Genomic DNA, 24,401 nt, shown 5'->3' with positions numbered 1-24,401 from the left:
ACTTTGCCTGTAATATATGTGGATACATGTTTTGTTCCTAAAAATCCTGTGTTCCTTCGTTCTTATTACCATTTAACCCCATAACTGGTGACGTCGGATTCGACTTTCACATGGGTTAACTCCACAAGAAAAGAATGAAATGAATTCGGCTGGCAATTACGTTCTAAAAGCAAAATTCTAAAAACAAGAAAAAAAAAAAAAAACAACAAACGAACACATGGCAAAGTTATCGACTCAAATGAAAATTAATCTTTTTCTCTCTATATTTAAATTGAAAAGAACTATGCTTAACGCATTTTGTTAAGGCCATAAAAGTAAATTTGGTTGCTTATTTAAAGAAAAAAAAATGTTGATCCAATTTCACTGTGAAAACAATTCTATTGTCACTTGCCAACTGTTTATTCGTATGCAAATTTGGACATTTTTCAAATGAAGTGAAAAGTTGTTTTTGCCTTTGTTTTTTTGGCTACTAACTTTATGCAATATTTTAACGGGAGAGAAATGTTTTTTTCCCCCTTTTCGTTTTATTTGGACTAAAAGAAATACTTTTTCGTTGAGTGGAATTTTCTGAAATATTCTATTTTTAACTGTCAGTCCTAAAGTGAAAAAAAAAATTTTTTTTTTTCTGCATGGGGACAACTCCCCCCTCCCCACACACACATACAAAAAAAACAAAATAAAACAGCCATTTTGGTTAACTTCCAGACAATTCCATAATTATTTTTATTCTTTGGAACTGTATTGTATCACAGTAGATTTTTTTTGTTTCGCAAGTAAATTTTTTTTTTTTTTTTTTTGTCCACCCTCATATTGGGTTATCTAAGGGCTTTACCAAGAAGTAAGGGATATATTGCTCTCTCCTCGTATGCACACACTCGAGGAAAGGACATTTTCGGGGGGGGGGGTATTTTATCTCTGTTCTTTAGTCAGAAACGGAAATAATTTTTTTTTTTTTCTCAAGCACTTGGAAAAGCCATGACAAGATGGAGGAGGTTAAAACAGAATTAATACAGCTAATCAAGGCCCAAATAGACCAGCGGGAGAAGGATAAGGAAAATTTAAAAGAATGTGATAAACAGCTCCAGTTACAATTTCAAGAGAGGCAACAAGCGTTGTAGGAGAGAATGCTACTTCAACAACAGAGACAAGAAGAGCTATTGTTAAAAATATTCGATAGAACGGAACACAGGGACAAGTTTTGCTTTTTCCCAAAGTACAATATGGAACACTATAGAAACGTTAAACTACCAACTGGAGTTGGAGGGGATGTTTAACGCTTTCTATCGGAGCTATGAGGACCTATTGACAGTGGATTGTCAAGAGTGGAGCAACCCTAAAAATGTTCGCCAGCTTTTTAGGAAATTAGGGACCACAGAACATAGCAAGTTTGTGGATTATATTCTCCCCAGGAAGACGAGTGAATTGGAATTTTCTGAAGCGGTCAAACTTTTATCCAAACTGTTCAGCCCGAATTCTACAGTCTTTCATAGATGGAAGTGCTTGAACCTTCAAGAAAGCGACAATGCCGATTACCTGACCTTCGCGTCCGTGGTAAATAAACACTCCGATAATTTCCATCTATCTGACTTATCAGCAGATGATTTTAAGTGTTTAATTTTTGCGCATGGTCTAGTCTCCTCCAAAAACACTAAAATTAGACAACAGGTTCTTTCTAGACTTGAGAGCGTACAGGGCCTCACACTCCAGAAGTTGGCTGAGGATTTTCAACAGGTATTCTGCGTAAGGAACAACTCGAGACACGTCGAGGAGTCATGCACAACATTCATTAGAAGGACGACCTTCAGACCGGAAAAATACTCACCCCAAAAAAGCAAAGCTGGAAGAAAGAAAACTCGGGCTTCACTTAACAAGTACCATCCAGTCACAAGACCCGGATCCTCTACAAGCCCGTGCTATCACTGCAGCAGGAAACATTGGTCGAGTCAATGTTTTTACAAAGATACATACTGCAATAAATGTGGCAGGAAGGGCCACAAAGCGATCCAGTGCAGGAAGAACAAGGTCAAGAACAACGTCCGACAGATTAGATCTGACTTGGATTTGGACAAGGACCGGCACAAATATGTCACAGTTAACATCGCAAATAAAACTGTGCATCTACAATTGGATTCCAGATCATACCTGTCCATCATTAACCCTGAGATGTGGAAAAGGCTAAGGAAACCAACCATATGGAAGACAAACAAATTAGCTCGAGCTATGACAGACGATAAAATGGAATTTGAGGGAGAGCTCACACTCCCGGTGACCTTAAATGGTTTTACTAAAAAAGTGAAAGTGTATGTACATAGGACATCCGAAAATCTCTTCGGTACTGATTGGATGGAGCGATTCAGATTGTGGGACCAGCCTATGAATAAATTTTGTCATAGGATAGAAGACTCGTCTATGGAAACGCAACAACTGAAGGACATGTTAAGAGGAATTTCCAGAAGTATTCTCACCGGGACTAGGAAAATGTACAAAGGCTATAGCAAGATTCGAATTAAAAGAAAACACTGCCTGTTTCCAAGAAAAAACAAAACGTCCCATTCGCAGCAACAGAGAAATCGAAAAAGAAAGCTTCAACGGAATCTGCCAAAGGAAGCAAGAAAAAAAAAAAAAAAAAAAAAAAAAAAAACTGAAACTGCAAAGCCAGAAACAAAAAAACCCGTGCTAAAACAATTCCCCAAGCCAAAGCAACCTAAGAAGGCTAAAGGAACCCCAACAGATGAAGCACTTCAACAATTTCTATACGTGTATAGCATTATACCCAACCCGAACACACCAACAGCAGTCTCACCTGCAGAAACTGTTTGCGTGGAAAGGGAGATCCATTTTTGACAAGCTCTTACCCAAACAGTCAAGACCACTAGTGACCACTTGTGTACCCAGTACACATTTTAGATCAGGTGAAAAAGTGTTTTTCAAAAGTTATAAAAACAACACATTCTGGGAGGTGGGTACAATTACTAAGAGTCGGTATCATCCAAGGACCAACATATACCCACAAACATCACCAGAACCAACTAAGATGTTGATCAGTTGAAACCAGCAACAGTCCACCATTGGAAGATGAACCGATAGACACCGTCTTCGAAACTTTTGATCTTGAACCTCTTCAACCAACACCTGAACTATGGCAGTCAGAGAAAGGTTACCAAGCCATTGATGGTAAACCCTAAAAGGAAGAGGTACTGACAGCTTTTACGAACAAAAAGCTTGGAAGGGGGTGTTGGAGACGCCCCTCCATGGGATTAATGGACTATTTCATGACTTCACTTCCTCTGGTGAAGTCACTTCCGGTACAAGACCAGTACCCGGAGTCAGTTTGGCACGCGACCAAGAAATGGTATTGCTCAACTTACTTTGCCTGTAATATATGTGAATACATATTCGTGTCCTAAAAATCCTGCGTTTCTTCATTCTTATCATTTAACACCATAACATAAACATTTACTTCGAATGCACCAGTCTTATAGAAGAATCTACACTTGATTTTATAGGCTGGACCTTTCTGTTTGTGTGGTGATAAAACTTCTTGTGATATTAGGTTGTATAAAAGTGTTAATTTAGATCAAAATCTGATTTCCTTTAATCGTTTTTTTTTTTTTTTCCATTATGGATTTTTGATAATTATCAGATGCATTCTGATACAAAACTTTATGTAAGAACACTCCTAGACACATCAAGTAACGTGGTGTGAAATAAAAAAAAAAAAAAAAAAAAAAAAACATAGGCCAAGCCGTTTTCGGGTCCATAGGTAATGAACTCTCGCAAAGTTCCTTTTATATAATAGTAAAAAAGAGATTTACATACAAATACACATTGATCTTTATTATATATCATTCAAAGAATTGAGTACTTTATTTATATTTTTCTTCTGTAAATAAAAACAAAATGTAAACAAGTTTTAAGAGTTACATTTGTTCAAAGAGCTAGATCCAATAAAGGGCCTTCTGATCAGCGGACACAATTTTGACATTCTCACAAATAACCTTAACAAGTTTGGTCTCGTCAACAGCAGTAGAGCCTACCTCATCCTCAGACTGCTTTGACAGCTCGCAAAAGTGCCAATATCAGTCTCCAAAATTGAACTGAACCTTAGGCTGCCTAGACAACTTTTTCCTCACAAAATCTTGAATTTTGAGAACAAATCATCTCCGATTCTTCCAGGATTGGTAACACCTCTGCTCACTTGTGGACTTTTGTTACCGGAATAAAACAATCGACTGTGTCTTTTTCTCTCCATACTTAATGGCAGTCAACTGACCATTAGTTTTCCACCTCAAAATCCTTGTTAATGCAAAAGACATTGGTACAGTTGTGGGCATTTCCAAACCAACACATCACTGTATCGAGATAGATACAAACCTGGCTTTGTGTAACAGTGCATATGAGCGCAAAGGAAATATCAGCAGCAGTGAAGCATAGCTGACTTGCAAAGAGATTAGCAGCAGCTGAAAGACGCGCGTATGCAAATTAGGAACTGTACGTGAGTTAGCACAACACGAAGAGAAAAAGGAGACCACATGCTGGGGAGAGAAGAAAGTGCACATCAAACAAAACGGACATGGATGTGTAAAGTCAAGGACGAGAATGAGCCGGAGGAAAAAGAAACATGGCCAGGCTAGATGGACATGTGGCAGTGAGAGACTAAGTGGGAAAGTAACATGTAATACAAACTTGTTACATAGGAAAAAAATGCCGATCAGGATTTTTCTTTGTAACAGCAACGTTACATTTGGCCATTACTCTCTATCCTCCCACAAGTGCAGATTTAGACACAAAGTAGGTTTTTAAAGTAAGAAAAACTAGCTCTTAAAAGAAAAAAAAAAAAATTAAAAAAAAAAAAGGTTTTACACTTTGGATTTTACAGGTAAATTTCCAAAAAACTATATTTTTTATTTTTTTTAAATTAGAATATTTTCTTTATTGCTCTTTTATCTTCAATTTGTGATATATAAAACTTTGGCACATATTATAAAAATTTTAATAGATATTTCAAAATGGGGGGGGGGGATTTGAAAAAACAAAAAAAAACGTTTCTCTAAAATATACTTGGTTTATTGGAAAGAGCATAAAATTTCACATTGAACCTGAAAATATCGTAAAAATTGAACCAATAGAAAAATTGATAGATTTTTAAAGTTTAAAAATTGAAAAATATTCAACTCGTAAAATTCTATTGATTTTTATCACGTAATTAAAAAAAAAAAATGGCTGCATAAAGGCATGCCGGCATTTTGTAAACACTTTTTTAAAAAATAAAAAATAATATTTCTATTTTTTAAACAACTTTAATAGTTCATTTTGAAAAAAATCAACCACTTTAAAAAGAGAAATTACGAGTTTTTTTTTATATTTTATTCGCAGTTTTCTGTTAGGGGTGTCAAAAATTCCTCCAAATTTCTGATACACCTTGGACTCCAAGAAGTTTTATTTTGAAATGCGTATTGGGTAAACATCGATGTCGGAATACCCTGGCAAAATCACGGATAAAAAAAAAATCGTCCGCGCCCATCAAACTTAAAAATCGAATCGGAAACTAAAAACAAAATGAAACGGACTTTATTTTTATTACCAGAGAAAATGTATTTCCCCTGTTAAAAAATTTTTTTTTTTTAAATTACTTTATAAAATCTAATGTTGCTTTCATTAGAAAATTGTTTGCTTAAAATTATATTTTCTTACGCAGACTTAAATTTTTTTTACACATATATTGATACATTTTGATACAATGTTTTCGTTTTCAAATATTTTGTGTTCGGAAAAAATTCAAGTTTATTATTTGTGGTGTTATTTGACTAAGAAGACATTGGAGCTTTTTTGTTTGTTTTTGTTTTGTTTTTTTTTCGTTATTTATTTTTCATTTTCAGTGAAAAAGAATTAAAAGAATTTTATTTTATTTTAGCAAGAGAGAACGAAATAGTAATTCGTTTTTACTAAAATAAAAAACAGGGTAAAATAGGTACGCACAAAAAAAAGAAAAATATAATTAGCAGGTAAGCATGGAAAAAATAAGAATTAAAAATTTTATTTTAGTAAGGATAACGAAACATTTTAGTAAGAAAGATAACGAAATATTTTAATAAGAACGAATTACTAACATCTTTTCTGGTAATAATAAAAAAATAAAGTTCGTTTCATTTTGTTTCCGAATTTCCGATTCGATTTTTAAGTTTGGGGGCACGGACAATGTTTTTGATTCACTGATTTGGCCAGGCCGCCAGGGTATTCCGACATCGACATTTACCGGCGGATTGCCAAATTAATCAATTATAGTTCTATCCCCTAGATTTTTGGGAACTTTTCTACATTAAAATATACGATAACACTGTATAAATCGATAAACTTGATAAATATTTTTACTGCATCATTTTTCGTAATTTTCTGGCATTTATACTAATTTCGACAGACAACGCAAGTGTTTCCACGGGGAATGTGTTGGTTTCAAAATCCGCTATTTTACTGTCTTCCTTCTACCTAAAATTAACTAAGGTCTTGAGTCGTCTCCTGTATTTACAATAATCAGTTTTCGTTCTTGTTTGCTCTTTACATCAACTTAGTGGTTTTGGTTTCATGCCTTGTCTGGAGCGACTACAAAAAAAAAAAAAAAAAAAAAAGCACCAAAAATGTTTGATTATATAACTACCGTTTATCTGCTTAGTTACACATGTTTCAACTATCGGAAATAATTTCATCAGACCATACAGATAAAACGGTAATAAAAATATTTTTGCTCTGCAATAGTATTCAGCACTTTTCATACATACATAATGTGTGTGTATCCGCCAGCGATTGAAACATTGAATTAAAATTCAATTTCCAAGACGTAAAAATGAAATTTTATTTCACAAGAAAAAAATAAATAAATAAAACAGTAAATTAATTTTATCCCAAATTCGGGCGAAAAATTTTCACAAAATAGTTTTCACGGAATTAAACGAACTTAAAATCAAAGCTAAAGAGTTTAAAAACGGTAATAATACTTATAATCGTCGAGTCGTCGACTAATAAATTACCTGAAATAAAAGGGCTGCGAGGGGTAAAACATTTGATCTTAGAAGTTCAAATTTATATGCATTGAAAAAGAAAATTTAGAATGTTATTTCCAAAGTCTATCATCTGAAAGCAAAGAACTGATTTTATTGGAAAATTTGGATGAATACCAAGCGAGTTATTCCGACGGTGCCTATAGTACCATTGAACCCGTTCGACTGTGATACTGCCACTACTGCTATTAGGAGCATTTCTTAAATTTTACCCTTTGCCCCCACGCTGTCAATATATAATTTAAAATGATTTATGACTATATCACATTACATTGGTCACTTTTTTTTTTTTTTTTTTTTTTTTTTTTTTTTTTTACTCGCATAGCGAAAAAGAACAAGTATTAGTCGACATTTTCGAAATTAAAAAAAAAAAAAAAAAAAAAAAAGTCATTACTCGTTCTCTCCTACGCTATGTACTCGATAACTGGGTTTTAATTTTACATTAAAAATATTTATAGCAAAAGCAACCTCAAAAAGTCTAAAAAAATTTATTTATCTATTTCAGGTATTTCTAGAATGTCGTTGAAAATAAGATATCGTTTTCATTTTGGCCGTTGTTGACTTGACCGCGTGGGCTAAAAGAACAAAAATTTTACTGAAATTTCGTTTTTAAACTTAAACCAAGTCTTTTAATAACGTTTGTAAATTCCGGTGTGATGCGGAAAATAATGCGGAAATGTCAATCCCTCGGAACACAGGAATTCTTTTTTTAGTTCCTTTTTTATTATTTTCTGTCTCCCCCACTCCACTTCATCCTAGGACATGAAAAAGGACATAGCGATCATTTACGTGCAACGTTGAAAAAGCAGAACTGGTGACTTGATCTAAATCGGGAGGTTTGGGGAAGGGAGGGGTCAGAGTCAACCTTATCCGTAGTGTCTTTCATAATACGTTTTCGACAATCAGTCCGACAAGGTTGTATCTTTTGTATTTTTTTTTTTTTTTTTTTTTTTTTTTTTACAAGGGGAGCGTCACCACTTATCAAGGCCCAGAGAGGATAGGGCTAATAAGTGGAAATATTCATAATCGCTAATGGTGAAAATCTGATAGAAATTGATTTTTTACGAGGACCGCTCAACAAGAATTTGTTAACATTAGAGTTGAAAACAACCATGTTATAGTCAGCTGGGAAGTAACCTTGTGGTGTTGTGTACCACCAACAGGCAACTCTTAAGAAATAAGGTTTGCTCCTTTTTGCACAGATAGGGAATAAGTTAAATTGTAAGCAGTGGTTGTTGGTTGTAGTTAGGCGAATGTTTGAATGTTTTACAAGGTGTGGTGTGCCGGTGTGGTGTGGTAGTCTGAGAGCATTTGTGCTAAGTAGCATTTTTTCATTACTTATACAGAATGCGGGCCGTACTATATTTTTTTATATAGGATTTTCAAGTTGTATTCAAGTTTTACGGTTAGTTTTGTTTATTAAATTATTAGGTAAAAGAACAGAATCGTTACAAGACGCCACCCTCTCACGTTAAGAATGGGCTTCTAATAACGTTATTATTTCAGCACGATCCGTATTCTGCATAAATGTCCTTTTACTGTTTGTACTAAAATTTGATTCTGTGCACTAGTAGGAGATCCATTCATCACAGGCTTTACCTTCTGCCTTTGAGAAGGGATTAGTTTTATTATTATTGCTAAGCGGCCGAGCCTCCTTTACCGGGGAAGGCCAACGGGGTTGCTCGGGCATTTTTTGCAGACCGGAATGTTTCTCCTCTGGCGTTTTTGCAATCGTAGTCATTGTGCTGTAAGAAATAACTTCATTTTATGAAGATTAATTCAGTTTCTCATACGAGAATTTAGGACACTAAATTTTTTTTTTTTTTTTTTTTTTTTTTTTTTACTGTAGTGTTGTGTAAAAAGAATGAAATAAGAGAAAACAAGAACACCTTTGATAAATGTTTTATCAACTTAAAATTAATACATGTGCTCTGACTATAATCGAGTTAATATGGCGGAACAGCTACTTCCGGCCATGGGGGATAACTACAATATTTATTATAGCTAAGGAACCAAAAGGTAATTTAAATAACATTTTCCCCTCCAATGATTATTAAGTATCGAGTCATAAAGAGGATAATTAAAGTTAGTCTGTCAAGCATTAAGTTACAAAGTCCTTATATTTACTTGGGAATTGTCGCAATCTGGACGACCTTTGCACTGACTCGCTGGGATTTTGATCTCCAGCGTCAACTTCTTGGGAGGCGTTGATTTCTTCAAGATCAGCAAAGAATTCTTTTCCTCCATATTGGTCATGTTTTCATCATTAGGAACCCCTTTAGGGGCCCCGGGCCTTGCAGGATTGCTTTCAGTGTGAAGGTCTCCATTACAGGAGTTAAGAACCAGGTCTTGCACATTAACAGTAGTTTCGGCACCAGAAGGTAGTCGCACATGAGCATAGTAGGGGTTGACGCCTAATAGGGTAGCAAGTTATAGGAGGGTCGAGTTTACTAGTCTTAGCATAATTCTGACATTTTTTTTTTTTTTTTTTTTTTTTTCCCCCAGGACGAAATCGAAGTACCAAAGGAAGATTTACGGCTATATTTGAGTAGCCTATCATGAGGAGTCATTTTAGTGGCAGTGCAGAGTAGCGATCTAATGGAGTGAAGAGCGTCAGGTAGTATGTCTTCCCAATAGGGCAGCTTCATGTTGCTAGAGTGTAAGGTTATTTGGATGGCCTTCCATAAAGTTCCTTGGAGTTTCTCAACCTGTCCATTACCCTCGGGATGATATCTAATTTTCAAGGTAGCAATACCTTTCCCATGTAAGTAGTCTAATTTCATCAGAAAGGAAGTCGACAGCCCTGTCAGTATGTATCATATCAGGAATACCAAACATTGAAAATAGTTGATTTAGACAACAGATAATGGTTTTGCTTGTATGTCTTTACAGGGAAACGCAACAGGAAAGCGAGAATACTCATCAATTGTGGTGAGTATTTGTTACCACGTGAAGAAGTAGGTAGGGGGCCTTTGAAGTCAATGTTTAATCGCTGAAAAGGTAGTATAGCCTGTACGAGTGTTCCTTTGTTACAACTGGCAAATTTGGGCTCCAGATACTGGCAGGAGAAACAAGATTCAGTTATGTTTTAACTTGTTCTAAAGAGTATGGGAGGTGTCTTGTTTTGATGAAGTGGTTGAGCCGTGTAACACCAGGATGATATAGTCTAACATGCAAATTACGAAGGTCTTGTAGAGTGAGTTAGAGCAGAGATGTGAGAGAATGTGTCAGCAGCTGCGTTTTCTGTTCCCGAACAGTAGACGATACTGAATTTGAACTGTGACAGTTCAATCCAACGACATCATTTTTGATTTTGGATTTCCTACTGTTTTCAGAAGATGAAACTAATGCTCCTTTGGTCTGTAATGACTGAAGTGTCTTCCGAGTAGAAAGTGTCGTCACTTTCGGAGAGCTTCGACAATAGCAGCAGCTTACTTTTCAACAGCATGTTTAATTTTGTTCGGGTTTAGCATCTGTGAAAAGAATGCAACAGGTCGATCTTGTTGGTTTAGTGTAGCAGCAATGCAGTAATTACTTTCTAGGTGAAGAAATGTAGGTACATTACTCTCCTAATAATTATTTAATAATCACAAAAACAACAAAACGCCTCCTTGAAACAAATAAAAACAAAAGGGGTTTATTGCAGAAGAAAGACGAGATTGTTTCTCGAACTGAAAAGAATGAAAGGGCAAAGGAATCTGCCTGGCTAGGTGTCATCTGCTGATGATTGGGTAGGTCAGCGACGGATGGCAGTAGCCAATGAGTAGGAGTGTTGTGAGAGAGATCTGTTCTGGTCGCTGGCTGGTGTCTCTCTCACCAAATCAGCTGAGCTTCCAAAGGGCTAAAAATAGTCCTTTAGGGGACAGCTACAATCATTGGTCAGTCTTGCCGAATCATGTTGGCAAAGGGCATTGATCTGCATATATAAAATAGTTTGTTAACCGCTACAACTTGCATCTGTTTCTACTTCAAATTCCTTATCTGGGTCAACTGTTATTTGTGTAGCATTTTTTTAGATCAGTCTTCAACGTTTGAAAAGAGTTTAAGACAGATGAGAGCAGTGGAAACCCTGTTGTGATTGAGTAGGAGTATTTTATCAGAAGTTTTGAATGAACTTACTATAATACGAAAACATTCCGACTACTCGTTTTTGAAATGCAAGATTTAGAGGTGGTGGTATTTCAAGGAGTGGTTTTAGTCTTTGGAAGTCAAGAGCAATTTGATTGTTTTGGATTGCATAACCAAGAACAGTGATTGAGGTAGCTGAAATGATGCTCTTACTTTGATTCAGCATGATGTATCTTTTCGCTAGATCATAAAATTTTCGGAGATTGTAGTCATGCTCTTTTTGATCCTTTCCGCATATTATGACGTTGTCTATGTGCACGAAGGTGTCTATCAAATTCTCCTTTTGTATGATGTCATCGATACATCTTTGGAATGCACTTATTCCATTAGTGATGCCAAAAGGTATACGAGTAAACTGGTACAGTTTTCCACTTACTTTAAAGGCAGTGTATTTTCGATCAGTGTGACTTGTCAGTACTTGGAGGTATGCAGACTTCAGGTCAAGTATTATGAAGGTTTTATATCATGCTACATCGACAATCATTTTATTGATGTTAGGGATGGAGTAGGTGTAAAGTTCAGTAAATCTATAGTATTACTGTAGTTGACAGCCATTTTTGTTGTGATTTTCCTTGGAGGTCACTAGAACTGGAGCTTGCCAAGGAGATATAGAGGGCTCTATTATGCCTTCTTTCAACATCCTGGCAGTTTCCTCTTATGAATTTGTTGCCAGCAATGGTGTGACAACGAGATTTGGTTGTAATAGGAGTTGTATGTGGAGAGGGAGGAGGAGATATGTCTATGGATGGAAAAGAGTCGTCCTTGTTAACAGCTCCAATGACAAGTTCATCCCCAGAACTGTCAAACTTGAGAATCACTCTTTTGTACTATTTTAGAATGTCTTTAAAGAGATTTTTTATTACCTCCATCATAGTTCTTATTTAGAGCAATGTCAACAATGGTTTCACCAATAATTTTGGCGTGTTGGTTAGGGTCTGCCAACGCTATGGTCTTTTATTTAGGTATTATGAAGAGCTTCAGTATTTTTGCAGTATTTTTGTTGATAACCATCCCCACTCTACCAGAATCTACCATAGCATTAATATGCCCATTTATTTTACATTTAGTAAAATTAACATTTTTTGCTTCAGTTCCTAGTCAGGCGAGATTAGGTGGGGGTGGGTCAGTCATAATACAGCAGCAGTAGAAGAGGAAGATTTACATACCTTAGCTCAATGGCCGTTCTTTTTACATTTCCTACACTTGGTATTATGTGCCAGGCATAGCACTCACGGATGTCGAGAGTTCCCACAGAAGAAAAATTCCTTCTAGATGAGTATTTTCCTTCATAGTGGCTAAGTGGGCGTTTTCTGACTATAATCGAGTTTATATGGTGGAATAGCTACTTCCGGCCAAGGGGGATAACTACAATATTTATTATAGCTAAGGAACCAAAAGGTAATTTAAATTATAACATTTACTATATTGTAATTTTTATTAAACGAAACATTCAACTATTTTATTGAATGTAGTAATTAATCTTAGTAAAATGAAGTTATCTCCCTCGGTACAATGACGATTGCAAAAGTGCCCTCTTGGGAGTTAGCCTTTCAATCTCCACTTTTCGACTGTGTCACAGGAAAGGTATGTGTATTATGTTATTTTTTGTGTAAGTTTTCCATGTTAAAAGTTGTTAAACACACACGCACAAATATACATTTAAAAATAGGGAGAATCGGTCCTCACTGCATTTCAGTACAAATGAATCAGTCTCTTGTGCTTTGAGTTGCTTGAGTCATAAATAGTGAAGTTATCAACCACCTCAGCAAAAACAACCTATTCAGCACCAAACTGGTTTCCGTTCTGAAAGATCAAGAGCTGATGTGCTGACTAATATCAAACAGGATCAGTGAATCTCTTGATGGCCTCGTTTCAAGTGCAATAGCTTGACATATCCAAGGCATTTGGTAGGGTTTAGCATAGAGATCTGCTTCACGAGATTTCCAGCTATGGAATTGCTGGAAATATCCTCTCAACTATCAAATTCTTTTCTATCCGATCAGTTTATTAAAATAATCGTTGATGGGCAGAAATCTGAAGCTCACATTATTAAACATTGGCGTGGCTCAGGGATTCATCCTGGACCCAACTCTCTTCATCTTCAATGATCTCCAAAATCATGTTCTACAGTCATTTGACATCTATGCAGATAATAGTACCATCTATAGCAACACTTCAAAGGCCGTCAATAACCAAGATTCTCTCTCTCCTGGAGCGTGTGGTACAATGATGTAAAAAAAATTAAAAAAATGGCCAGTTACTTTTAATGCATCTAAAACCAAAATTCTATACCTGATGCTCAAATCCCCACTTAGCCCCAATTGAGATGAACAGCTCTCGTGTTAAGGAAGCATCTTATTTTGCCAAAGTTTTCCGTCCGACTTTTAAACCCCCACCCCACCCCACCCCGATCTGAAATGGAAAACCTACATCATATCCGTTGCCAAAAATAATTGGAAAAATGCTGGGATTGTTCTACTGCTCCAGAAAGTATCGCACTCCCAACGCAATCCTCCACCTGTACAAGAGTCAGATACGTTTTAAGATGGAGCACTGTTGCTACATCTGGGGAGGAGCTCCTAAGAATATGCTTTCCTACCTTGACAGGGTATAAAACCGTTTCAAAATCTAGTGGCCAAGGACCTTTTTGTCTCCCTACTTCCTCTTTCTCACAGAAGACGTTTATCTCTGCGCTATCGATACTTTTATGGTAGGTGTTCGACTGACCTTCAATCTACAGTCTCTTTCCTGGAAAAGGTTTGCAACAAATACTCGTCTAGCTGCAACAACTGTTAACAATTTTCCTCACTATCTGTGCCTAAAACTAAACGAAAATTCTACGGGCACAGTTTCTTTCCTAGAACTGTCTGTCTGTCTGGAAAACGATGCTCTGAGAATGCTTTCCAGCTAACTAGAACATGGTCGATTTCAAATCTAATGTAAAAAAAAAAGTTCTAGTTGAGCCGTCCTTAAGCTCTACCCACGTTCCATCATTACTGATCACGTTTCACTATCTACCAAATACTTATTGACCCTTATCCTGAAATGGTCTCCAGGCCTTGATAAGCAATGATTTCAAAGTAAAAAATGTATCACTAACCCTAAGTTCAGGTGGCAATATGATTTTTTTTCTATCACTGGCTGTCATTTTAAATTATAAAATTACTTTCTCCAATCAATGGAGCTATTAAACCTCACAGTAAAAGGGAACAAGGAGAAAGAAGCAACCTTATAAGAAGTTAGCATCTCCAATGATGCTGGGTTAAACAGAGCTAAGAGGGGAAAGACTACGAAATACAAACGTCTCATGCATGACATGAAAAAAAAAAAAAAAAAAAATCTAATCTTAAGATCTCCATTCCGGTAATTATAGAAGCAACCAAACTCATGAAGAATTTTAAAAACTACCCGGCAAATATACCCGTCGAACCAAGTGCAAGAGACACAAACAATTGCATTTAAAGCGGGCGGTTACAATCTTTAAAAGATCTCTCAATTGGAATACATGAGATAGCAGATGAATGTCTAGCATCCGGCAGGATGGCTCATTCCCAGCTAGACCAAAATGTAAGAAAATTGTGATTTTATGTTTGTTTTTTATTAGTGCCCGTTTGGAGAAAGCTTTTGACATGGAAAATCATATGAACGGCCCGAAATAGGTAGGGAAAAACTGTTTAGGGGATTGGTTTGGAGACAGGGGCAGGACTTTACGTTGCCGTTGCGACTGAAGCAGTTGCATTTGCGAGTGATTTTTTTTTTTTCTTTTTTTAAATGGTGACTAGAAATATTAAAACGCCTATCTTTTAGCGATTGTTTTTTTTTTTCACCGAAAACCTTCCTGCATTACTGAGTAAAAAAAAAAAAAAAAAAAAAAAAAGTTATTTTAAATTTTTTTTTTTTTTTTTTTTTAATAAAACGAGCAAAGTCAAATTTTTTAAACAATAAAAGGTTTAATAGAACAATTATACGCTTTTTTAATGAAGACTTTTTAAAAATCTGAAGAATTTTGAATGTTTATACTTTCAAGTTTTAACATAAAATTAAGTGCATATTTAAAATTACTTATTTAAAAATAAAATACAGAAAAATCTGTGTACTTGTTGGAACAAAAATGTCATATTCCAAAAATCAAGTGGATTGGATTTGACAAGTAAACGAAAATATTTAGTCGTTAAAGGTTAACCAAAGATAAATTGTCCATAATGTGATTCTATTAATAAAAATAAAAATAAAAAATTGTATACTGGGACTGTCCTTTTTCGGGTCGTGCAACTTTTATGGACCTTTTAAAGTTGAACTTTGTCCCGGCTATTTTTATAGCATTTGTCTTTTTCGACAGTCACCATATTGTCCTTGTATTCTAACCAGTTGTATCGATCCTTCATCAATAATCGAACGATTGTAACAGATCGGACATATCAAAATGTCAATTTTAAACTAGTTAAGTCTATTTTCCGATAAATGCTGGCATTCTGGGTTCATTTTACCAATGGCAAATATAGATTCTACATTTTAGGCGATTACGTGTGAACATCATAAAAACCCGTTGGAAAAAAAAAACATTTCAGAATTTAGAGTCGGAGGGGGGGGGGATCAGTTTCGTATATAAGTTTAACGTAACAGTCCATTCTATCTTTTTTAGAGCAATTAACCATTTCTTTTACCACTAAGCCCAAGCTATAGTGGCAAGGTCGTAAAATCACACGTAATCGTAAAAAAAAAAAAGGGGGGGGTTAAATTTATGTGAAAATTATCCAACTATAAAATAATTGGTTTTTTTTTTAATTTTTAGTTCCCGTTTTGCCAAGTTTTTCAAGATGTTCACACGTATTCGCCTAAAAAATAGAATAATTTTTTTTTTTTTTTGGGGGGGGGGGTAACTGCAAGTGTTACCGATAATTTTCTTTTAAAATCACAAAACTAATCATTTTAGAAGGCGCGGGTGGGTATTAATACCGTGGGATATCTTAGTTCTGAACCCTTAGTAATAGCCCAAGAATTAAACATAAAAATACAGCTAATAGATTAGTTGTCAAATTTTCAAGCGATTGGTGAGTTATTAGCTGTAGTTTTGTTTAAGTTTCGATTTAGTTACTAGCAGTTCAGCCCAGCCCAACAGTACATAGAGCCCGAGCAAAGCTGGGCCCCAGCTTTGCTCGGGCTCTATGTACTGTTCATAACTTGCCCTACATTTGAATACACTTTATAAGATTTAAAATATTTACACCCAGATTTGTCAGTAATTTGGTAGACACCGCAGCAAAGGTCAAATTTTTTAAATTTTGACCCCAATTTTGACCCCTTAACATTTATTATTTTGGTCTCAAAAATACAAAGTTTTATCCATGTCCAAGTCATCTACATCTAAAATTTCAAGTGTTTTGACCCAAAATTGGCGAAGGAATTTGGTAGAATCTGCAAAGGTCAACTCTTTCAACTTTGACCTCTTGGCAGCCAAATTTTCGCCCCAAAACTGATTAAAATGCTTACTGCATGCCTGAATACCTATTATGTATAAATTTAAAATGTTTAGACCCAAAATTGGCTGAGTAGTTTGCTAGACACCGCAATAAAGTCTTTTGTACTTTGACCCCTTGTCAGCTCAAATGTTCGACCCAAACCGATTAAAAAGCTTGCCCTATCTCTGAATACCTTTATGTAAATTTTTAAATGTTTAAACTAGAAATTGTCTGAGTAATTTGGTAGAGTTCACAGAGGTCAAACTTTTTCTTTTTTTAACTTGACCCCAATTTTAACTCCTTAACATATATTTTTGGGGGCTCAAATCAAATTAAAAAGTTTGATCCATGTCCAAGTAATCTATATTTAAAATTTCGAGTGTTAATACCTAAAATTGGCGGACGAGTTTGGTAGAGTTTTTAAAGGTAAAATCATTGAACTTTAACCCTTTGACAGCCAAATCTCTGGCTGAAAACAGATTAAAAAGATGTTCCCAAATCTTAATACTCCTTATGTCAAATCTCGAGTCTCCAGACCGAAAATTGATAGTTATTTGATAGGGAAATGTACAGACAGACAGACACATTTTCAGTTTTCTAGATATATAGAATAATCGTACGACAATGAGGCTTCATGTTGAGTTAAAACAGGCGCTTCATAGAATTTGTCAGGTTTGCAAAACTCCGAAAGCAAAGATAAAAATTTAGATGAAAGCACTTTAAAATACGTTAAAGCAAAAAAGAATTTGGCATGCAAATAGAAAAGTTAAAGAGTAATTTTTATTGCCTTTGGTAACAGTTATTTGCACTTTTTTCTATCAACCATTCTTGAAAATCAGCGAATTCCCAATGTTTGAGTGTAGCACTGTAGCATACACTGGCATCTAAATGAAATGGCAGACTATAGTATGAGGAGCGTTTCAAAAGTAATGCCTCCTATTTTTTTTATTCTGCCTGAATGGATCGTTAAGATGACTGAACTTCTGCATTCATGACCTGAAAGTTTCACTTCTGTCACAGCTATTGCATCAGAAGTAGACGCGCCATTGAATTTCTGGTAAAATGGTGGGTGACTATGTAGAAAAATAAATTCTGGAGCACAAAAAGGTCGCTCATTTCAATGGTACCACTCCAATCTTTGTAGCTCTTCAACATTGTTAGTTAAAAAATAAGCTTTACTTTTGGACTGACCTTCGTAATATACAAACATTTATTACAAAAAAAAAGAAAAAGCCTAACGTCGTGAAGGAATCTGGGATTGAAGTACAATTGCATTTGTGTGGTCAATCAACATTAAGATGCGCACTGATCGCTATCAAAATAAATACTTTAGGCACGTGTATATGTTTGTTTGGGATAAACTCCCAAACTAATTAACCAATCATTATGAATTTTGACATGCAACTTTTAGGTGTAATGACTAGTAATGTGGACTATATCTAGTTTTATGCAACGGATGGAAAAGAAGTCTGAAAGCCGTTTTTGGAAATTCAAATTTTAATGAAATTTTAAGCACGACTATTAGACAGTTTCTTTGTAGTATTTCAAAAGTTTGATTCGGAGTTTCAATATGACCTCAACTTCCCATTCCAGAAATCAAATATTTACAATTTGCTTTAAATTGGATCCATAGATATCCGACTTAAATTCAGCAAGATCACCAGAATTTCGATTCTTTGAAAAACTCTAAGCTCAAACACTTTTTGGTGCTTAATAGAATAATACTTAATTTAAAAAATACAAAAACTACAGAAAATCTTTATGATGTGCATACTCGTCACGGAACGAAGATGTCATATTCCTAAAATCATGTAAATTGATCAATTTTTTTTTTTTTTTTTTTTTTTGATAAAAAAATATGAATAAGCAAGGAGAGGACTAGGAGACGCAATGTTTTTAGAATGTTAGTTCAAAGTGCGACAACTCAATTTGACTCCAGAGATTTATGGACAGGGACTGTGCTTATTCTAATCGCTAAAAATCGTAAAATATGATTTTCTTAATCAGAAAAAAAGATACTTGATCAATATACGTAATTTTTCAAATATATCTTCCTTTCACGGTATGTATATAAAAAGTTTTTGGTACTTCTGCATTTACCGACCCATGATTTCCATAGTCTCGGGTGGGCAGATGACGGAAAGAACCGGAAACTGTCGACAAGTAGTTTTCTGGATATTAAGATATTTTTACTAGTGTCGCGTAATACATTTCAGTAGTCGTCACCATTCTTAAAATGGGGAGGAAGTGTAACAATTATTTTATTTTAATAAGGCTCGCCCGGCCGTTTCCAGTTATTCCCGTCATCTACCAGGCAAGGCACACCCAAGTAACTTCGTGGAAATTGCGGGTCGATAAATGCAGAAGCACAAGATTTTTCCGAATTTTTAAGCATCCATTTTTCTTAGAGAGAGAGAGAGAGAGAGACAAAGAGAGAGAGACAAAGAGAGAGACAGACAGAGAGTGATAGGGACAGACAGAAAGAGAAACAAAGAGAAAGTGAGCTATTAACTTGTAAACTGATTCAGCCATTCTGGGCCTAAATTAGGAGGTCACTGTTGGAGTACTAAACTTTGTGCTTCTTTACAATAGTGTGTCGTTATCAGAGTTGACAAACCATAAAACATTTGAAGACAAATCTTTCAGAAACAAAAAGGCCAGAAAAGGCCAAAGTGATAATTTTAGCCAAATTGAGCATTTTAATTGCTATTGAAATAAAGAGTATGAGCGTAAATATATATAAACATTTTTTTCATTGTGCTTGTGTAGGTTGGTGATGTTTTAAACCGACGCTTTTCAGGTGAAAACATTACGTACTTATGTGTCCTGTTGAAATTAGTATAAATTAACAAAAATCGTTTTTGACGACATTTAAAGGTGTTCGAGTATTCCGAAACAAACGAATATCGCATGTAAAATTGTCACTGACCAATAAGTTTGTTGTGTTATGCTTTCCGGGGGGGGGGGCCAAACAAAGCACGTGACGTGCGCGCGTTGTTTTGGTTATGGCAACGATACCAAAATTAATGTAAATTTAAAAAAATTACGAAAAATCATTCAGTAGATAATTATTAAAAACAGATTTAAATATTTTTTTCTTTTTTGTAGAATTTATTATAAGGTATCTGACATGAACATGTTCGCACAGATGCCAATAGATTTTGAGATCGAAAAATTTAGTTTTTGGTGGTTCCTAGTTAGATCAACCAAATCTATAAAATTCAGAGAATTAGCGTCCATTTTCAACAATTACGTATATTTCAGTTGCAGTTATCTCCCTTCATTTCGATCTTGTAAGGGTTAAATTAAAATCGCACCTGGCCTTTCGGACGGGTAGTATTTGTTCTGTAATTTGTCCTTGGTCTTCATACTGAGACAATTACTATTTATTTGGAAACCATCAGAGTGACCCCTTTTTTTTGGGGGGGGGGGTGATTTCCCCACATTAAAAATGACCTTATGTCTAATTTTCTTTCGTGGAGAAGCGAAGCAAATAAATAAATTTTCTATTTAATAATTATTTTTCTCATGAACCATTTTCGTAATTTTTAGACGCCACATTTAATCTACACAAAAGCACACAAAAAATAAATTATTTAAATGTTTACATATTTACGCACAATCTTTAATGCAATTTGGCTTTTTTGTTTAAAATTTGGCTAGTTATTAATTTGGCTTTTGGGCTTTTTTTTTCTTTTTTTTTTTATTCAAATATTTTTATGGTCTGGTAACTCTGAGGACGACACGCTATTGTAAAAAAGCACTCTAAAACAGTGGCTAAAACACTGGCTACCGTGTTAGCGTGTCACGCTAAAAAAACCCATTCATTACCAACGCACAAAACTTCCAATTCGATTAATTAAATTTTATTAACTACTATAATACACGTCCTGGGACAAGTTTGTCGTTTCACGACTCATCAGTGTGGCCAGACGTAGAGTGCACACTGCAATCACTGCACAGTGCACATCACATCTAACATGAGATTCGAAACATCGATGTCTGCCCACTGTCAATCGTGATCACCGGTCTCGGATGTTTTACCTACTATTTGAGCTAACGAACTGTGTGTATGCTAATGTTTTGGTTTTGTGAATGTCGTGTTTATTATTTTATTTTTTTTTTTTCACTTTAAATACAAAGAGCAAATCATGCACATTGAAGATTATATATTTTAGATTTTATTCGCAAAATCTTGTACACTGCGATTTAAAATTTAACATGTATTTTACTGCACTTATGGCGGCAAAAAGGCTGTAATTATGTATTTAATTCATTCGGCTTGTAGTATCTGATTTCTCCAAACTAAAACAAGTGCATTTTTCTTACGAACATGTAAATTATTCGAAAGATAAACAATCGATTATTAAAATAAAATAAAAAATCGTGGCCAGCAAAATTAATCTTTAGAGGGTACTTTCGGTTTAGGATCAACGTGTTCTGCCATCAGTTGAGAGAAATCCTTGATTGGGAAAATATTTCGGTAAGCACCGAAATATTTTATATAAGTTATGCATTTATTTATTTTTTAGTGGTATTTTTAGTTCAATTCATTTTTACGATATTCCTGTTTATTAAATCAAAATAAAGTACAGAAGTTAAAGCACCCTCCCCATGTTAAGAATGATTTTCTAAATAACGTTATTATTTCAGCGCGGTAAGTATGCAATTTTTATTGGTGCGTATGCACTAATGTTACCGTGGTTTTTTTTGTTTGTTTTTTGTTTTTTTAATATTTATTAAATTGTTAGGTGAAACTACAGAATAATTAGAAACCACCACCCTCCCTCTCCATATGTTAAGAATGACTTTGTAAATGTTATTTCATCACGGTAACATAAGTACCTTTTTTATTTTTGTTTACAATTCAGAACGAACCTTTTTTTTACGGAAAGAGGAGGGAGGGGTAAATATTCCTGGGCGCACACCACAGTCACCACACCAACACCACCCACCACCGCGTATGGAAGCGATATCCCTTCTGTAATGTATTTTTTATTTTCGTCTTTTCAAATTTTTCAGTGGATTATTATGGAATGGGCACTATTCTATCAGATTATCAAAAAAAAACATTTTTTTTAAATTATTTAAATACTTATAAAGGGGTGCTCAATTTCTAATTGGACGTATTATTCGATCACCAATTTTAGAACTAATCGATATTTTTAGGCCAAATTTCGCGACATTAGCCTTAAGCAGTTTAACCTTTTTTTTAAATTCACCTTTTAAAATAATCTCTTGATAAAGGAGAAATTCGTGATATTTGGCTTAAAAACGTCGAGTGGTTCTAAAATGGGTGATCGATTTACTAGAACGTTAGATCAGAAACTGAGCACCCCCTACAAATATTTAAATATTAACTGGAAAAAAAATTTGGTTTTTTCTTTGATAATCTGGTAGAACTAGTGTCCATTCAATAATCCGCTAAAAAAATTGAAAAAAGACGAAAATAAAATACAGAGGGGGTATCGCTTCCATACGTGTTCCGGTCCACTGTTCCATACCGTACAAAAAAATATAGATACATAAATTGGTGTTCTTACCCGGAATACGAACCATGCTAATTTTTCTGAATAGAATTTTCAAGTTAAATCCAATTTTCACGATATGTCTATTAAATTACAGACAGAAAAATGAGAGTACAGAATATCACTAGAAACTGTCCCCCTCCTCATGTTAAGAATGGGTTTCTAAATAATAGCATTATTATTTCAGGATAATCAGTTTTCGGCATTGTCCCCTGTTGGCTGAGATGTATGATTTTGTGTCTTGTTTATCTAACTTTGCTCTTTTTGGGGAGGCAAGCAAATCAGAAAAACTCTTCGTTACGGGATAGAGCCTCGAATAGGTTACCCCCCCCCCTCCCAGTCTTCTCGATTCACCATTGAATTGAGCCACAAAACGATACTATTATGATTACTATTATAGCAGTTGTCTATTTTTGTTATACAAAAGCTGTACCTATCTCATGACTAGCAAAGAGAAGACATCATACACAAACGTACGAGACTTTAATTCATTGAAGACTCGCAGAAGATGTTTACCCTATAGCCACCATTTACTCGCCTCCCTACGAGGACAACCTTAGACGCAACGTCGGCGTTTTTAAATATGGTTAAAATCCAACTACCCAGCAAAAAAAAAAAAAAAAAAAAGGAAGGAAAACAAAATACCTGCCCCGTTTCCCCCTCCCCTCATAAATCGAATAGGGACACCTACACCTCAGGCTACGGGCAGTAAACATCTCTTATCCGAAAGGAAGTGGTAATGCCCGGGAGCAAAGTCTACACGTTGAGTTTAAGATACTAGTCTATGCAATAGAAAGTCTTTATTACTTGCTTCTTCGCACGATGGCAAAGTTAGACACAAGGTCGGCTTTTAATGTGGAAGCGTAAGCTATATTATATAGCTCCCCCTAAAACCGGTTGGAAGGACATTGGTTTTATTGTTTATTATATGTTAAATTGGATAAATGCAGTCTTTTTTAATAAATTGTTTAATACGTGCGTGTGTTTTTATTCCAAGTCAGTTTTTATGGGATGTTTGTTTATTTATTTTAGTAATATGAATGGAACACACACACACTATATATATATATATATATATATATATATACACACACACACACACGTGACGTATGAAGCATTAAAAACTAACATATTTTTGATGTTGAAAATAAAAATTACAATTTCTTATGGAAAAGGACCTTTAGAAATAATAGTTCATTTACTTACCTTAATCGTACACCTAATTTCTCCATGTCAAATCGTTTTTCTTTTTTATCGGTGAGTCGGTATCCTACACGGGGCATTCTGATGGTTTAATGTAAGGCACTATACTGAAAGTTGGCGTTTCAGATTCTCTGGTCTCTCTCTCTCTCTCTATGTTTATCCCCTTTCCCTCTTCCTTTTTTCCTATCCCCCTCTCTCTCGAGTCCCAAGAGTAGCGGAACTGTTGTCGTCTAGCACGCTTAGACTCTCTAATTATATATGCAAAACATTAGAAGAGCGAGTCAAACGATCGACTCGCTTTTTCTCTACGGATGCACAGCAGTGCTACTAAACACTATCCCGACAAACCAAAAATATCTCTGATTCAATTAGTACAGCTTAGCTTGGATAGGTTTTGTTCATATACATGGAGAATACGTCATCCACAATCAGTCCAAGAGTAGTTTTTTTGCTGTTGGGCTGGGGTATAGTTCTTTTCAGTTCTAGTAGGTTCAGCCTCCCAGGCATTACCTTCTCTCTTTTTTGCAACAAGGTTAGTTTGTTGATAATTATCTGTGGCGCCACTACAAGGGAATGACCACAAGCTAGTCAGGCATGTTTGTAAGCCAGTTCGATGGCTTTTAAAATCTCACTTGACCTTGTGCCTAATCTCCTGGATAAGAAGTAAATATTTCAATAGTTCGCAAACGTTTTTTTTTTATTATTATTATACTTTATTGTGAGTTTTACTTTCAGCTCATTTTAGAACAGTGTGTGTGTTGTTTTTTTCATATCATTTTGCAGGGGTGGCGCATTCTACTGGATGCCAAATATTCATTCACTGTTTCAGACACTCCAATGAAATCTTTTTAAGACTGTAACCGTCCCTTTAAGTGTAATTGTATCTCCCTTGCACTTGGTTCACTGGGTATATTCGGCAGGTAGTTTTTTAAATGCTTTTTCGTGAGTATGGTAGCTCCTAATGATGATCTCCCTACGATTCCAGTTTCTTTTCATGTCGTACATAACACCTTGTTATTTCGTGATCC

At 35.2% G+C, this 24,401-nt stretch overlaps 1 protein-coding gene across 5 annotated transcripts in view; it reads right to left on the bottom strand.

Annotated features, from left to right (window-relative positions):
• LOC145243456 (inositol-tetrakisphosphate 1-kinase-like) overlaps positions 1-23,736 on the bottom strand; it is a 262,231-nt gene extending 238,495 nt beyond the window's left edge. For 2 of the 5 annotated variants that reach the window (XM_080106349.1, XM_080106347.1), the window contains exon 1: positions 23,377-23,731. In XM_080106349.1, the coding sequence (XP_079962475.1) occupies positions 23,377-23,453 (77 nt within the window). In that variant the 5' untranslated portion in view covers positions 23,454-23,731. Of the gene's footprint in view, positions 1-23,376 lie in introns of all 5 variants that reach the window. The other 3 variants (XM_080106350.1, XM_080106346.1, XM_080106348.1) reach the window with 3 other exon arrangements.
• Between the last annotated feature and the right edge of the window lie 665 nt (positions 23,737-24,401).

This window comes from Euprymna scolopes, chromosome 22 (genome assembly GCF_053919585.1).
Source record: "Euprymna scolopes isolate OS-2025 chromosome 22, ASM5391958v1, whole genome shotgun sequence".
NCBI lineage: Eukaryota > Metazoa > Mollusca > Cephalopoda > Sepiida > Sepiolidae > Euprymna > Euprymna scolopes.
This window is presented reverse-complemented; position numbering and strand designations above follow the sequence as displayed.